The sequence below is a fragment of the Aspergillus luchuensis genome, chromosome 5 (genome assembly GCF_016861625.1).
Source record: "Aspergillus luchuensis IFO 4308 DNA, chromosome 5, nearly complete sequence".
NCBI classification, from domain to species: Eukaryota; Fungi; Ascomycota; class Eurotiomycetes; order Eurotiales; family Aspergillaceae; genus Aspergillus; species Aspergillus luchuensis.
In genome coordinates this window covers 1275225-1292437 of record NC_054853.1, presented here as the reverse complement: position 1 = coordinate 1292437, position 17213 = coordinate 1275225, and the positions used below count along the sequence as shown (strand labels likewise).

At 49.0% G+C, this 17213-nt stretch overlaps 6 protein-coding genes across 6 annotated transcripts; 2 read left to right on the top strand and 4 right to left on the bottom strand.

The window, feature by feature from the left end:
- Positions 1-1989: 1989 nt before the first annotated feature.
- On the bottom strand, positions 1990-2253 carry AKAW2_50460S (uncharacterized protein; the record flags this gene model as incomplete). Its single annotated transcript, XM_041690281.1, has 1 exon — positions 1990-2253. One exon carries the CDS (start codon positions 2251-2253, stop codon positions 1990-1992), a length of 264 nt encoding a protein of 87 aa, XP_041543881.1.
- Positions 2254-2979: 726 nt separating this feature from the next.
- On the top strand, positions 2980-5163 carry AKAW2_50459A (uncharacterized protein; the record flags this gene model as incomplete). Its single annotated transcript, XM_041690280.1, has 1 exon — positions 2980-5163. The coding sequence occupies one exon, from the start codon at positions 2980-2982 to the stop codon at positions 5161-5163; it is 2184 nt and encodes a 727-aa protein (XP_041543880.1).
- A 4253-nt stretch (positions 5164-9416) lies between these two features.
- Positions 9417-10743, bottom strand: AKAW2_50458S (uncharacterized protein; the record flags this gene model as incomplete). The annotated part of the gene is made up of 3 exons (XM_041690278.1): positions 9417-10068; positions 10115-10342; positions 10391-10743. 3 exons carry the CDS (start codon positions 10741-10743, stop codon positions 9417-9419), a joined length of 1233 nt encoding a protein of 410 aa, XP_041543879.1.
- A 1966-nt stretch (positions 10744-12709) lies between these two features.
- Positions 12710-13274, top strand: AKAW2_50457A (uncharacterized protein; the record flags this gene model as incomplete). Its single annotated transcript, XM_041690277.1, has 2 exons — positions 12710-12790; positions 12840-13274. The coding sequence occupies 2 exons, from the start codon at positions 12710-12712 to the stop codon at positions 13272-13274; spliced, it is 516 nt and encodes a 171-aa protein (XP_041543878.1).
- A 308-nt stretch (positions 13275-13582) lies between these two features.
- AKAW2_50456S (uncharacterized protein) lies at positions 13583-14653 on the bottom strand (the record flags this gene model as incomplete). The annotated part of the gene is made up of 4 exons (XM_041690276.1): positions 13583-13807; positions 13857-14062; positions 14121-14252; positions 14320-14653. 4 exons carry the CDS (start codon positions 14651-14653, stop codon positions 13583-13585), a joined length of 897 nt encoding a protein of 298 aa, XP_041543877.1.
- A 1593-nt stretch (positions 14654-16246) lies between these two features.
- On the bottom strand, positions 16247-16672 carry AKAW2_50455S (uncharacterized protein; the record flags this gene model as incomplete). The annotated part of the gene is made up of 2 exons (XM_041690275.1): positions 16247-16537; positions 16586-16672. 2 exons carry the CDS (start codon positions 16670-16672, stop codon positions 16247-16249), a joined length of 378 nt encoding a protein of 125 aa, XP_041543876.1.
- Positions 16673-17213: the final 541 nt, after the last annotated feature.

The following is a 17213-nucleotide window of genomic DNA, read 5'->3' as shown; positions in this document are numbered from 1 at the left end:
ACTGAAAGGATCTATGTATGGGCTCGAAGGAGATACCGCAGATGTACATCAGAATTCGTGTTGATAGGTTAGTGATAGTTGCCCTTTCGGCTGAGCCGCCGGGCGTTAATAAATAGTGTGTGTGTGTGTGTGTGTGTGTGTACAGTACAAGAATGTTTGACATTGAAATCTCCGTATAATCCGGGAAAAAGTATCTTTGTAGTGCACTAAAAGAATAGATATGTATGTTTAGATGGTTAAGGTTACCCAGAGGCGGCAGTTACCCACACCGGCGAGAAAGCTTCGTAAATTGGATCCTCACACGATTTCTTTGCGCTCTTTGGCCGTTAGCGCCGGTACTCATTAGGGTCCTTTCCCACACGGACATTTTCCCCTAGGGCCTTTTTTCCCTCAGGGGCTTTCCACCCCAGGAACGTTTTCCCCCAGGGCCTTCTTTCCCTCGGCTTTTGCGGGGCTTATTCATCGGCCCGTTAGGAAGATATAGACATGCCACGTGACTGTGCGTATATCTTATCACGTATTGAACTTCTCATCGTTTCCGAGCCCGAGTTGCTTGGTGTATGTCGCCAGCCATGAGTGGCTGGGTGGAGACCGACCAGGTCGTCGGCCTAGCATGGATGCCAGTTAGCGGTCCTACGCCTGTGCCGGTCGTGCGACCAGTGTCCTGAGACCATACAGATCGGGCGCATCGGAACAGAGGGCTGGTGTCCGGGACCTGGGTGCTGCCGAACTGGGTCGTTCCGGCGCGATGCGTAGGTCCTGTGACTTAGTACCAGGTACGCCAGACCCTGTGCGCCCGACCCACATATTCTTAGGACGCTGGTCGCGCGACCGGCACAGGCGTAGAACCACCAACTGGCGTCCATGCCAGGCCAAAGACCTCGTCAGTCGTCCATCCCAATTCTTACGACCTAATCGGCCTGAAGAACATGCGCTCTGAGACCACTCTGATGATACATGGTGCGCGTTGGCCATGTTCCGCTTATTGAGTATATGATGATAATCAATATTGTTCCGAGAGCACAGATATTGGTACCGGACGTGGCAAGATAATCTAAGGGCGTGCCAAAGGTGCATTTTCTATAAACACACTCGGGTCTGTTGAACACGGCCCATCACAGGGAAGTATTTGCTGTAGAAGAGCATATATACACTCAGAGGGGACTATAAGGATAGTCTATCGTACGCTTAGGCGATTATTTCCTTAGACGTGTCTCCGCCAATGGATGTTGTGAATACCGGTTCATTGCAGTATTCGCAGTATCAATAATTCTAAATTTCAACCCGAAAGTGTCATGTCATGGGAGTATTGCTTGAACAGTGGAAACATGTGCGAGGCTAATCTGCAGTTCCGATATCTTCTGCGGCTGCCCGCAATGTGGCTTTGTACGGTGAGGGCGACGTAGAAAGGAGATGGGGAGGCGCCTGTACAGTACCACCATTCCCTTCCTGGGAGAGTCTTAATTCAGATCATCCTGTCCACGGAAATTGTTCGCTTTGGTCGTCCTCCCCGACGCGGGCTGCCTTCCAGGACTTTATAATACATCCGTGGAGCCTAGAGTGACCTCATTCTATCGCTTCCACTCGTCTTCTACTAATAAAGAGGTGGGCCACGTCATCACTTTGCCTATGAGATAGGTTTGCTGTGGAAGGTACTCTGCGGCTTGGATTTATCCCCCATCCCCTCCCGTCCACGCTGCAGGGGGGCATGCAGTGGTCGATTCCGTGTATTTATGACCTGTGTCTTCAAATTGCTGAGTCGATCAATCTTTCGACTAGAACCAAATATCAGGGTCCGTGTCAGAGTCATTGGCAGAGTAACTGTCACTCCAATCATCGTCACTAGAGCTGGTGTCCGAATTGTTGTTTTGTTTCGCGACGCCTGCTAAAGCAGTAGGACTTCGACTGGGAACACTGTTGCTCAGGGTATCGGGCACGGCTGGCGTTACTTTACACCACCGCCTTTAAAGCTGCAGCCTGAGTCCATGTTCATGCGGCTTGGAGAAGGAGATCCTTTCTCACTCCCGCGAGACTTCCTCCCCGTAGACCGCTGCCTAGAGCAGTTCCGACAGGCTCGACCCTTGTCTCCACCCACTCGCCGTAGAGGCAAGTCGGAGTTGTGACATCGGTGATGTCTACCGGGAAATCCACACCAACGGCGTTGTCTGATTCTAGGCGGAAAGACACACTGCTATCGGTTCCGTCGTTGTCGCTGCTATGGCCAATGTTGTGATGTGGTGGACAGCGGGCCATGGCTCAAGGGAGGGAGTCAAGCGACCGGTCTACTGGAAAGAGAGGCCAGGAGAGGGTAGGGTCGTGAGGTGACTGGCGACGACGGCAGGCAGAGGTTATGGGAAGAAGAAATGGCTGAGGAGCATCAATGGACAGAAGGGAAGGAGACAGGATTGTCATTTATAAGAAGACGACCGCCGCGGGGGGCCCTTCACTCTTGGGGGGGCAGCCGATTTCGGCTGGTCACAAAAGGTGAGTCGGGATGCAAGTTTTAATAGCGCAAGAGCCCGAAAAGGATCCCAAAATCGGATCGATAGACTGAACAATAAATATGGCTAATCAAACCTGATGGGTGTTCAGAAGCGATGGGTGTGCAAAGGTGATGGGTTTTCAAAAGCGGTGGGGCTTCAAAGACGATAGGGGAACGGTGGGACCTAGATGATGGGACGCCAATGATGGTGTTTATAACTTGCACTCTTGTTCCAAAGTGTTGGACACGTAAATTGCGAGTTTGATCCACTCGCCGGCGGCCGTATTTGCAAGGGGCAATACGCCAGGTAAACCATGCATGTTGTGGCTACTTGAGGCCAGGGTTCCGCACAGCCACCAATTATGATTGGCGGGAACGGCAAAAAATAAGACCGGGACCGACCGAGGCCAAGCTGATATGTTACGGCGACCTCTCCGCATGCCCGCCTAGTTGAGCGTCAACCGAATGAACACTTTTTGATAAACCTCATCAAGCAAATGGAAAACAGCAGCCCACCCGACTACCAAGCGCTCTATTTGAGGGCAGAGGAGGAACGCCAGCGGGAAGCAGAGCTTAGGAAACAAGCAGAGCAGGAAAGGGATCAGGGGAGAGAACAGACACGACAAACAACCTTTGCTGAGCTTATTCGATTCTGTCACGTCTATTTTTCTCGATCCCTGCGAGCCGAAAGTCCGTCTCGTTCTACAACAGGGAAGATACCAGCACCTACTGGGAAACGCTGTCCGCTGCAGCTTCTGCACTGGACTAACTGTGCAGCCGAGCAGCAAAAGGTCTATCGCTCTGTTTGCGCCTATCTTGCACCGTCCAATCAGCCTGCCGCACGTTTATTCTCGCCTCGCCTTGCGCTAAAGGACTTGGGGCAACGATTTAGCAAGAGGGCAATAAGCAGTGAGCAGGATTTGGAAAGCTACGAGCGGTTCGGCGTGGAGGATTATGTTCGTGACATCATCACAGAGCTCTGCAAGATACCTACTGCTCGAGAGGAATTTCGCTTGGGCGATGCAATCCAATTCGACAACCACGCTAACGCCCTCGATGCGGTTGACGCCGACCAGTCGCAAACGGATAAACCGTCGAGTTCCCGACGCTCCCGACCAGACCAATATTGTATACACCGTGTCGACGGTAATAGTAGTACCATTATCATGACAGTTGAGTACAAGCCGCCCCATAAACTATCCGTGGAGAATCTTCGAGCGGGTTTACGACCGATGCAATTCTGGGAGGAAGTGATCAGACCGGACTCCGTTCCCACAGAGGGGCCCGAGAAATTGAGATATAATGCAGCCTGGCTAACCGGCTCGGCTGTGGTTCAGGAGTATCATGTCATGCTCCAGGAAGGGCTTGAGTACTCATATCTGACTAATGGATTCGCAATTGTTTTGCTACGGGTCCCTTATGATGATCCGGGCACCTTATACTACCATCTCTGTGAACCCAACATGGAAGTTTACGCGGATGATGAACTGAGTTCTCTACAACAACCGCTAACAGCTGTTGCTCGGATATTGTGCTTATGCCTCATGAGTTTCCGCTCGCAATATCGTGACCAGGAGTGGCGGAATGCCACAAAGAAGCTGCCAGAGTGGAAGACAAGTTTCGATCATACACGTTCGCAGATCCCGGAATCGGAATTGCAACAAATCCCGCCGGATTCAGAATACACAGCATCGGAGTATACGAGCTCCGAACCTACTACATCAGAATATATACCGTCTTCGTCTCCTGCTCCATCTCCCGCCGATGGCCGTCGAATACCCACCCGGTCTCGAGCTAGCTGCGCGTCGCCGAATCTGACTCCACGTGACGATTCTGATTCTGATGCAGATCAAGCTCCGGGAGGAATAAAGCGTGGATTCAGCCAGGTTACATCATCTCCTTCGTCTCCATCTGTTCAACGATCAGCACGTCTGGCGGGACCTCAAGATACTCCGAGCAGCAGCCAAGGTCAGCAGCATACTGCACGGTTTTGCGCCCAGAAATGTCTACGTAGCCTGCAACGAGGTGGTCAGCTGGATGATAATTGCCCCAACGTCATGCTCCACCGACGGGGAGGGAACAGCAGCCAACACCCCATCGATGCCGAAACGCTGATCAAGCAACTCAAACAGCAACTAGATGAAAATATCGACCGAGACTGCACACCTCTGGGGGGTTGTGGCGCATCGGGAGTGCCATTTAAAGTCACTTATACAGCATATGGATATACTATGGTCGGTAAAGGAACAACTTCCCGACGGTGGGACGAGGTCAAACGTGAGGAAGACGTATACCGTGTACTCGACCAAGCACAGGCTTCTGCTGTTCCTGTTTTTCTGGGGGCAATCGATTTGGCCAAATCCTACTTCGTACATGGAGCTGGCGAGATCTGCCACATGCTTATCATGGCCTGGGGGGGTGAGCCCATACATAAGATAGAGCGTGACACTACGATCACACGTGAGATTGCGAGGTCTGAGAAGGAGATCTGTTCCTTGGGAGTCTCACACCAGGACCTCCGGTCGGACAATATTCTGTGGAACGCCGAGCTGGGACGGGCCCTGATCATTGACTTTCACTGCTCGAAACTGAATCACCGACCTATGAAAAGGCGGGTGAAGTCACCCGGGAGGCATCCGTGTAGAGAACTGCACAAGCGAAAACGACTTTGTATTGTCTAATAATGAAGCTGAGAGGAATTGCACGCCTGCGCATGAATGAATGATATGGACTGGCAGTAATGTGATTAATGGAAAAATTCTCAAGTAAATGCACGATCATTGTTTATACAGTAGCTGCCTTCATAACTTGAAGTCCTTATGAACAGTCTGCCAGATTGTCATCGGCAAAAGAAATGCAGAGGGCCTCAAAATCTCAGTACGTTAAAGACACAGTTTTAAGCCGAAGGCCACAATATTCCGTGTAAGTTGGCGGCGGCGGAGCCACAGATAAGTAGTAGTATATTCAGCTGACCCATCCGCCTTGTTGTGGTAAATGTGATGCCGGCGATGGGAATCGAACCCACCACCTCCAAATAGCAAGGTGACCAATCCCGCATCTTTTGGAAGTTACCTCGGAGCGCTTACCACGGCTTGGTCTCAAATCCTACGGAGTGATACGTGCAACAGGGCCTAGGGGCGCCTGCACGACAGCAAAGCCAGGACTCATTCTCTATACGCGCTACTGCGCCCGCCTCATGCGTATGCGCTGGGACTCTTCGCCCGTCGGAGGGAACTTCCCGTGCCCAAGGTAGCTTGACCCCACGTAAGGGAACTTCCCTCCGTGTGAGGCAACCTACTCACCTGTTAGAAGAACATCGCTCCCATTTAACCCGGTGCCTCTCCCGAATGACTTCCCCACTAATGTCCGCAACTAAAACTGCTTCTTCCATTCCTTACGAACTTGAGAATTGGCAGCTCTCTTCACCCGATTCTACGATGAATTGTTCGAGCTAAGACCTAGCGGCCCAGACAGGCCAACGCAAGATTCAGATAACAGCCAAGGATTTTGACTCCAATCCTCCTACTGATGAGGACGACTCGACCGCAGCCCATGAAGAGGCAGCGAGAACAGGAGACCAATTATTATTGGTTGCCAATAATCGTCTGGCAATAAACTGCAGAATGAATAGCTGTCAATGTCTTTCGCGAGATCTAATATTCATTAAATGGAGTCTCTGGTCTACCGTATGGGCCTTCACAAAACCAGTAGTCAGAGTAGGTTTTCTACGCGTTGGGCAGACATGTACGTACGGGCCGGCACCAAGCGCATGCTTGGGTATTGTAGGGGCTCAGGTGCTTGGCCCTGGACGTCTTGGGGACCTAGGTCCACGCGCCTAGATCCGAGAGCTGTCTAGATCCACTGCCTTAGGCCACAATGACTGGGCTGTGCTGCTCAGGCCTTACAGCTTGACCCACAAAACCTAGGTGTACAAGATATTTCGGCCAGGCAGATGAGTCCCCAAATGTTCAAGCATTTACTCAGCGCCGGCCGGTGAATACATATCTGTACGAAGTTAGATTTTCACATTTCGTTAAAACAACCAAGATGGCTCTTTCGATTTGCGCAAAACACATTAGCCGTGACAGCATCTGGACTCCCTTAGCCAGACACTCTGGTGTCTGCAGACTCGCTCAGGATCCACGCTCTTAATCTCAGGCGGTCTGTCAAGATGTCTTTTTCCCCAAGGACTTTGGTCTCCCGGGTCCTGGATCGAGCCGAAACCGAGCCGAAATCACCCAATATGGTAAATGTCACTGTTCTATGTCGGTCGGGGGAATGTGAGAGCATTCTCAGGACTGGTTTAGACATAGGTGGCTCTTTCTAAGACTTTTGGATACATATGACCTGGATTGGTTCGAGAATGACGTCTCCGAGCGGCTAGCAGTACGAGAAAAGCCTTTTACGTTGCCCTACGACACATATGGATTATTTCATGTAGCGATACTCAAGCAGCAACTTATGGAAATAAGTTGATATGTGAAAGATCATATGTTATTATGGGACATGGAAGTACTGTATCAGGCCAGAAGGAGATTTTCAGGACGGAATGGCTCTCATGAAAATCCTCTTGTGAGGAAAATAGCCACGTGAGAATTGTTCTGAAACCTAAATAGAAACAAGAAGCATAGAGTCATGGGAAACTCCTCTTCGAAATGCAGGCCTTCTGGAAGGCTTGATCCATAGCCAATACGATCATAGAACGTTGCGCACAGGAGCCTGCAGCATGCTACTGCATCTATCCTTGAGACTAGACAAAGAACACCTCAGCAAGAACGTCTACCTTTGTTCATGACTCATATTTCATTTACCACAGCGGTGCTAACAAGTGGGTCTCCTGCTTGCGGGCCTAGTGATGCGAATGTCCAATGGTTACGGAGCGACATCCAGCTGAACCGCAGTCGTCCCTGCCAAGTACCAGAAGTAAATGTTGATTGGCCTTTCGACCTAAAATGGTGGGTCATCACTGCGTACATCCCGCAGTGGCCCTGAGGGGTTACTCGATTTCTTCCGCTGCGGTCCGGCGAAGCTGCACAAGGGGTGACTGCGGCGCGACTGCGGCCCTATACTGTAGATCAATTTATCACCGCAGCGCGGACATCTTGGTACAGTAGTGGGCCTTGGGGGCCTAATGGGCCAGGTTCCTATTTGGTTACGAAGCAATCTCCCGCAGGCGGCTTTGCCATACTAAAAATAGTTGCTGATTGGCTTCCTCACCTGACAAGGTGGGCCGCCGCGTACATCCCGCAGTGGCCCTCACTTTTCCTCGATCGTGACCGCTGCGGTCCGGCGAACTGCAGGGACAGTCACTGCGGCACTAGTACCACGGGCCTTGACGCTTGCGCTCCTTGTCAACCAGGCGCATCTACATCGAAGTACACATCCGCTTAAGGCAGCGGCAGTGATCAAAAATCGCATTCGCCATTTGCAGCAGCGGCGTCGCGCAGCCGATCGAGCGGCGGCCTAGGCAACAACCACCAATCAACTAGTAGAAGTGAAAGAACCCGAGCCGACCGAGACCGTGAATGGGCTGCTCGCAAAGACGGACATTCTACACGACCATACTGCAACATTACGTGCATCCGCGACTTGGTCAACCGAGAACCTCTAGGTAAATAAAAAGCTCCAAGTGGAAACTCCACAGTGGTCAGAGACACTCCATCGGACCGCAGTTCACACGCCAGCTCCATCATCAGCTTGCCCGAGATCGAGATCCTGGATTCGAACAGCTGCACGAGTGTGGTCGGACAGGGTATCCTATAAAAGCCACCCTTCTTTCCCGCGGATACAATGTGATGACAAAAGCTACGACTGTGGAGAAACAGCATCGCCTTCAAGCGGAAGTGGGCAATTATCACCGGCTTGGAAACTTACAGGGACAACTCATCCCTGTCTGTCTTGGGACTCTAAGCCTCGCGTTGCATAATGAGACGAGGACTTGGTGAGCGCCCGGAGCACAGCGTTGCGGGTCCCGTGGGATATGATTTCGGTTACACCGCAGCGACCCTCAAGCTGCTTATAGGGAATCATTTAGCAGACCCCAACATCTCGAATAGGACCCACCCGCTCGACGTTAGTTTGCTGAATGGACTCGTTCACGGTTGACCATTGGACCATTGTCTAAGCGTATGCTCAAAGGGTCGGGCGAAAATATTTTTCCGGGCTTGAACAGGGCGGCCAATGAAAATCCTTAACGCCCCTAAGCTTGTAACCGAGCAGCCAAATTGATGATACTAACTCGGCTCCTTGGCCAACTCAGAGCCATTCAACATGAAAACGGGTCAGGCGGAGCACTAAGGTCACTGGGCATACAGAGGTCAAGTGAGGATTTGAGGAATCCTGCGGAGACAGGCTTGAGCGGAGTCAAGTCCTCAGGGCAATGTTATATTGAAGGCAGGAAGACGTTCCTGAGCGTAGTTAACTGTGAAGCTGCTAACAGGCAAAAGATGCAGTTCCCGCCTAGCCACGGTCTTCCAGACTGGCTGGGACGGAGTTTGAATAGATCCAAAATCCGAATACGGGCAGCTAATGAAACGAAAAACGTAGCTCAACTCAAATCCTTTGAAACCAGCACACCGGAGAAAATCGGAAGACCAACGAACTCCATGGAAGGCTTCTATTGATTGTTCGCTGCCGAATGCGGAAACTGTTCGCACACGCAAATTGATATATATGGGAACCGAAAGCCATTGAGATGTCCATTATTTGATGAAACTATAATACATTTGCTTGCAATTTGCCACTTAGCCCCCCCTTTTAGACTCCTGTATCAGCTTAACTGAACGTACGAGCACACACCAGAATGATGACTTAGTACTTCCCCATACTCAGTCCATGCGATGTGGTAAGCTTTCCTCGCCACGACGGCTAACAGAAACACAGGTGCTCCAACTGGCTAAAGAGGACCCAGATACATAACATAATCACGGCGCTCTTATAGTCCCACAGCACTTTCGTCGGCGATAAGGCGATCCCGATACTTGGTGGCGATACTTTGGGGCATGCCCATGAGGTACATGGCCAGTTGCACGTCCGGGTCGTGAGGCTTCGCCATGTTGCGCCCACGGACAGTACGGCCAATTTCTTTAATAGGGCCCACAGCCAATGGCCCAAGATCATGGCATCCTAGCTCTGGAAATAAGCAGTGCAGGTTGAGTCCCACAGCAAAAAATTGTGCTAGAACCGCTAGACCGATGGTGTCGTCAACGCCATCTCGCAGCATGACTGGAGGAAGCCAAAAGAGCCACTGTCGCAGAATGTGCACGTGCTGGAAAGCCTGATCTGGCGAAAGAGAACAAATATCACCAAGGAATTTATCCAGAAAATCCACCAGTTTGTTCACCTGATTGTAGTGCTTTTTAATATGCACAAGTTGTCTCTGGATATGCCGCAGGACTGTAATTGTATCGGCAAGACCGGATAGATTCTTATTATTGAACTGGCAGCTAACGATAGAAGACGAGTCCAAGGTTTGAAGGTATTGTTCAGTCTCGAGGAACTTTGCCAGCTCGGAATCGTACCTCCATTCCTGCGGCATGGAATAAAAGACAGATTTCAAACCAGTCCACAACGCTATCCAGCTTGACCTAAACTTATCAGCACCCATGGTATTGGCAAGAAGATATTCTATACCGTTCACTGTCTGCCCATAATAGTAGCATGGTAGCCGCAAGGACTTTATCATAATTCTCCCTGCAAAGCTTGCTAGAAGCTATTCGTAGTTGCTCGACTGCAGTCTGACGAAAGTAGAAATATGTCTGTTTAATTCCCACCTTCGGCTCGATTGTAGCTAACAAGGATGCGGATAGGGTGAGGAGCGAGCTCATTACTAAGTTATCGGAGCCTGCCATAGAATAGAATCTGCATATGATATCAGCTCTGGCTTCGATATGGGTTAGAGTTACTTACAGAGGCAGCTTCTGAGCCCAGATTGTGTAGTCTCTCATGCCGCGCTGTTCCAGACTTTCATAGAGCTTGGTAATAAGATCAATGAGTTTGTTTAGCGGCAAGTAGTTCATTTCCGGTCTGATAGGCCGCCAATACTTAGGCCCTTCCTCAATCACTGCTGTGTTTGTGTAGTTGCAGGAGACGCTGCGCTCGATGCAACGCCCACTGCGCTGGTTAACTGACTCGGCTCCATGCACTGTGCTCCGTGGGAAGGCATACCATTGCGGCAAGGATTTATCGCATTTTTCATGGCGCCGTTTACATGACTCGCAGTTCATGGGGGATTTGTCCTGGTGACAGCCAGAATCGGGCATCTTGATATGGTTTACTCGGTCAAACTGGGAATTAGAAGGAAAGATATTCACTGTTTGGTCTAAGCAAATGCAATGAGACGTTGCATCTAAACTCCACCCACAGGTATCTACTAGTGGCTGCGTTCCCTTTATCAGTTTTAGTTGCTCTTAGGACAAACTGCTCGATAATCCTTAGGAAGCTTAAGCGAACAAAAAAGCGCCCCCCCCCCCGGATGGAAAAAAACCTGCTTGATTGGAATAGGTCGCCTCGCGTGTGTATTGAACGACATAAGTGTACTGTTAGAAGATCATATCTAGAAAGGGAATCGTCTACTGAAGTCGAATAAGGCGCTAAAGGCATACCCAATGAACATCGGTGGGCCAATCTAGACTGGTCCTAGAGACTTTCCCGATTGAATACTACATTCAATACAGCTTTTCAAAACACCGTAACATGGTCTGAAGTGGGTACGAGTGGGGCAAGGAGAAAGTCCTGGACACTAATGCAGTCCATGGTATGCTGTTCATAATAGAGCTTCCTGACTTATCTGAGATGACCCTGGTGAAAGTATTAGCGGCACAGAACGCGTGTGGTTGAGTTAATCTTTTAGGGGATTTAATTCCTGGGGCTGAGAGCGTTCTCGCTTAATTATTTGTAATATTACAACATCTCATCCGGTAATAAACCATGTGAAAGCAGTATATAATCTACTACCGGCAGTGTTGCCTACAGTGCCCAGAATACTCTCTAGTGTCGTGAAAGCGAAGTATCTTATCCATTCGTCCCAGTTCTTCTGCTCCGTACTCAGAAGTTTGACCAGTAATACCAACATATTCTCCCACAATGAATCCTACCCATGCGGTGTCCAGTATCCTGCTACCTGAAGCTATACTAGAGAGACTTCTACCGGGCCACGACTTTCTAGTGCGCCTTCACTTTTCCTATTCTCAGTCAGACGCTTCAATCTATCTGCTCAGCGCATTGGTCTGTCTCGTACTCTTCGCATATGCTGGACCGATACTCAGTTTTGAGACGAATAAGCATCCTGCCCCGTCAGCCTCTGCCTATAAGACGCGGCTCGAGTGTATCTAAGGTCGTGCTTCTTCAACGGACCGATGTGTCAGAAAGATCAAACCGGAAGCTGCCCGGCAATTTCTCTGGATTGTGTTAGTCTATAGAAAATCGCTGAGCAATGGCTAGGATGGTGCTGACCCGCGCATCTGCCATAGTTCATTAAAGATATCAAATAGACGTTTACCGAAAACCCCGCACACTGCGAGTATATAGAATATACAGATCAGACACAGCACAACAGCTAGTTCGTACATAGTAGACGTGGTCGTAAGGTTATTCGGAGGACGTTATGAGTTCAGTAGATAGCCAAGGAGCAAGGTGTATGAGGATGTTAAATCAGCCTCTGGTTACCCCTGGCATCTTTATAAGAGCGCTCCTAAGAATTAGCAGTATAGCACGTGTCCCTGCTCCAGACATCAGAATGCCTATCTTTGTTGTTTACTGGCAACACTAATTCTAGGACCGAATACTGCAGTAACTCCGTTGGTCGATTGTTATGCACCATGAAATGTAGCCTGCGGTCTAGAAAGACAAAAAATGGAACACATGGGTAGTCGTTGTATGCCAGGCAATTTCGCTCAATTCATTGGCATCCAGCGGCTCCATACGCTTTAGACTACCGCACGATAAGTCAGGGGAAAGCACATCCACTGGGCAATCTCGAATCTCCACCGACGATCATTACCAAAAGGGAAATGTTCGCCTTATATTACAATACGTACGGTTTCAATACACCAAGATATGGTGACTACCCCAGGAAAAGCGCTGATATGTCCGACGCAAAGGCCTATCAGGAGTATGGGAATAGAAACCAACATTGACGACATGCCCCTTGCATTTCCCCGGTAGGAAAAGGAAGATCGTTAGATGACTCTCGATTTAAAGTCCAACATTCTGCATTTTCCGGCCGTCATGGCCTCCCTCCATGACTCCTCGAGATCATTCGCCCATGTTTCGGCTCTTTTATCGAAATTTCACTGGGAAATAATCATGGTAAGTGATTACTCTTAGTTACATAACTTCACTGATGCCAATGGATAAGGCTCCCAACACTCTACTTCCGGAAGAGATCCTGGCATTCCCGGCTCAATCAACCGTCAAGGCGGTACATATTTATTTTCTGGGATTGATATACGGCTCGAATTACGTAAACATATCCCGCTTGGATCAAAATGAAACGGTCTGTCGACATGTGGAAGAGATCTCCAGCGATCTCACTCCAGACGCCTTACTAAAGCTGTCTCTCCTCACCTGGCATATTGATGCAAGAGGCGATTTCTCCCAAGAGCTCCTTCAATTCATCACCGAACTGGGTGAGTTTGAGGAAGTATGCCAGGTTATCTGGGAGCAGTATAGCGATCGTTCGGAGCATTATGTGTCATGCAAAGTCTTCATGATCGAGATGTTGAACCTGTTACGTTTTCTTGAAGGGTATGTTGCCAGAAGTTGGACCAGATTATGTGGTAAGAGTGACTAGCTACACCCATTTTGTGAAAGGGAGTATCGAACTGAGGCTGCATCTGGACAATATCATCCTTTGTACATATAGAAAGGTAGGTAGCAAAGTAGTAACGCTTTTCACGGGCATATCTCCATCCTATGTACGTCCGTGCCAAGACTATTCTGTCTGCGACCGTGCATTGGTCTGAAGATAACTGTGCTCAGATTGTCGTTCTGCTATGGTTAATCAAAACGAAGCCCTTCAACCAGGCCAGCCCGCACCCGCAATGACAACAATCCATGTGTAAATTCATCCACATTAAGTACACCGCGACAATCTGTGTGCTAGACCTTCTGTCCAACTACTACCGTTGGGAAAACGCCGATCAGAAGGATCAGACCAGCGGATAAGGTTGTCTGATGGCTAACCCAGATTGACTCGCCTATGGCCACTTTCTGGTTGCCGATTAGGCCTGGCCCGTCTACTCTGAGCACCGTATAGACAGCCTCGGGGATGTTTTGAGGCGAGAAAACATCCTTGGATGTGCGTATGAGGGCGAATGTTCCGAACTATTAATGATGAGCGACGAACACTTACCAAGCATATTTAGAAACTTACCCCTTTGTATAGCAGGTCTCGGACTGGGATCAATGGCCTATCAACATCCACAGACGGAACAATAACGCCAAGATCATGATGGGGCTGATCCGAAAGAGGCAAAGTCCCATCTAACCAATTATCCATTTGAGGTAGAAGTGCACAGATCTTAGCCTCCACTTCTACATCGTGAAGTATTTGCAGGTGTCGTACATGCTGCTCAGGCACTTTGTCGGTAATATTTAGCAAACTGGCAGTCGCTCTAAACAGTAGTCAGATCCTCACCAGGCATAGTACTCAATGCAGTACCTCCATGTAAATCATGATCATAGCCACGCGGCTGGCGATCATGGTAAAGCGGAACAGAAAAGTTGCAGCTGTGGGAATGCATAGAAGGTGTAGACGTATAGGACTGGGCTTGAAGCATGCTTGTTTTAGTAAAGGGAATTGTCCATGGACTGGGACATATATATAGACTGCATACCATAATCTGATATGTTTGGGCTTTCTGTTTCTTCGCCATAGTGTTCAATAACAAAAAAAACATCAAAACAATCTGGCGCTTTCGGTAGCTTTGCAGCTGGAATCAGAGCTCCCATACATCCCTGATAGCTTGAAAGGAACAGTGCGAAATTGCTTTTATTCGAATCAAGCCCTTTATGGATCGCATCTGCCTTCTGTCGGAAATGCTGGTATAAAACGTCGGAGCGGGAGAAACCTTGGAGGCACTTTGGACATAAATATTTTATTCTTGACTTCTGGAGAACCATACTTTGGGTATTGAAGCTCCTTTCGAGTCTAGACATTTTCCTGGGCATGTCGAAGCAGGAGAGGAGAGTTTGTGGGATGCGGTTAAATGTCTACTGATGCGGGGCTGGAGTGTTGTTGAGACCCGACAACAATACGTGGTGTACCGTAAAATGATACCGAGTGGCTGACCCACACGCGGCAGCCCTGGACACTTTAATACGTCCTTGGACAAATCGGCGCTGTCGACAGCAGGGAGATTGACGTTGCGGAGGTCAAGTATACACTCGAGGCCTCTGATAAAGCCTTGAGTGAAGCTAGGCCTCTAACTCAAGCGTACCATGAAGGCAAAAATATTGTACATTATAAGCGTCGCTAGCTACGAAGCTGCCAGTGGACAGATCGCTATGCGGGAACTGTCCCACCGCTTGTGAGCGAGTCAACCTTCATGACCGGTCGGGATGAAGTTGAGAAAGTCCGAGTCTGAATTCGGGCTGCCAGTGAGACAGTACAATGAGCTCAGCTCAAACCGACCATCAGGACATCTCTCGCTTTTTCATCACTGCAAGGCTGAAATTATTACATATGAACGCTCCTTTCGATTGTGTGTTGCCTAATGCGGAAGCTGTACACGCAAGGACTTACATAAAGAAACTGGAAGCTAGTGAATTGCTCAGCGTATCATATACTATGACATGTATTGAGATCCGCCACTTGGACCCTTCATTTCACTGTCGACTACCATCGCGGAGTACACAAACATACATTCACTTTTTCACATAGCCCTTCAACATCAACATATTACCCTAATGTCACAAAGTAGCCTCATGCTTAGACCATGGAATATGGTGAGTTCGCCTGCGATTATCCTTCCTGCTGACATTTTGCTTCCGGTGTCGTAGCTCGCTCTGAAAGCTCTAGCGAAACTAGACACTGGTGGGTTCATAGTCATCGAGCGCATTAAAGTCAAATAATTCACTCAGCAAAGTGTCGGGATGCTCCTCTCCTGAAATAGGTGGATTAGCGGGTCAATCTGATACGGAAGAGAGACCACCAACCGTTTTCCGCATCTCTTCTATAATGCTCTATTATGAACCAGGTCTCAAAACATTTGTGACCATGGCGCAATTCAGAAGAAGGAATCGGAGCCCCGATAGCCATTTCATAGTATGCATGAAAAGTTACGAAGTTGGTTTGTTTCATAGCAAGACTTGCATGCATTTGATCCCCCTTTCCCACTTCGCGGAAATGAGCGTATAAGCTGTCGGCACGGGAGAAGCCCTTAAGGCATGGTGGGCAAATAACATTTATGGAGCTATTCGCAAGGATCTTTTTGAGTGTGTCCAACCCTTGCAAGCTAGCCATGTTGTGCCTGGAGGAGTGATTGCAAACTTCAGGATCTACGCACTCAGAATGAGGGACTCGTGGGGTTATATAGGAACAGTCCTCGCCTTGGACAAGGGAATTGGCTCAAACGACTGGCCATTCTTCCTTCGTTTAGAAATTTCATAGCTAAGGCTAAAGTACGACATGCCGGGTGTGAGACGCATTGCCCTGTTGCTGTGCACGACTGCTCATACACTACCAGAATATCGTTGTACGTCAATACATGCATTTACGGTTCTGGAAATCGCGCCTATTGGCTTCTCTAATACATGAATGGTCTAATCAAGCCGGCTCGGTGGTCCAGACGATAATCGGTTAATCCATGCAAGCTTTTCCTTTGCGTTTTCACGGGCTCTTTCTAGCTCTAGTTCGTCGAACCTCCCTTCCCTGATTGAGTTCGCGATATTATCCAAGCTCTGGATGTGCCAACCAGCACGAGCAACTGCAACTAATGCCGGTTGCCCAATTGCCTTGAAGTTGCTCCAGAGAAGACGGTCCCTAAACCTGTCACGAAGGCAAGTAACCACGAGGTCGTCAGGGCCTCTCTCCACGCCAATAAAGGCTATAGTCTAATCCTTTGTTAGATAAAAAGTATGCAATATACGTAAGTGCCTGACCGTATGGTTTGGAAGTCTGGTCTTATCTTTTACCAGCCATTCTCTCATGCCATCCCAAAGCAGTATACTGCTGGCAAGACAACTCATCGCTGTTCAAGGTGAATAATATAGGAAAGCGACTTATCAAGCAGTGTTTCTGCAACAATATCGGGTCTGAAATTAGTGTTTTGCTCATGCAGATGGTATGACCCAGAGTCTCTTTATAACACCTTGGGAAGCTTCCCTCCCGTTTCTTCTTTGCAGCATTACGGATCATTTAGTGTATTACAGGATACTAGGTCAATGCCTGGGCTACTTGATGTGATTCGAATAGCACAGTGTCGCGAAAGCGCGATGGAGGGTTTGAGCATGGTAAGTGTGCAGCCTCATCTTCACGCAATTGATCCCCTTTGATATCTAAGAATGGCTAGTTATGTGACAGTAAAGGTTGGTATCACTGCCAAATATTTCAAATGTTTTGCTTAGCACGCTATAAAAGCCAATCAAAGCCATGATGCATATTGCTATAAGGAACTTCCGATTCGTTCTGCTACGTTGTTGTCGGTGGCGTTCCGCTAAGTTCCGTTCTGTTCCGTTCTGTTCCGTTCTGTTCCGTTCTGTTCCGTTCTGTTCCGTTCTGTTCCGTTCT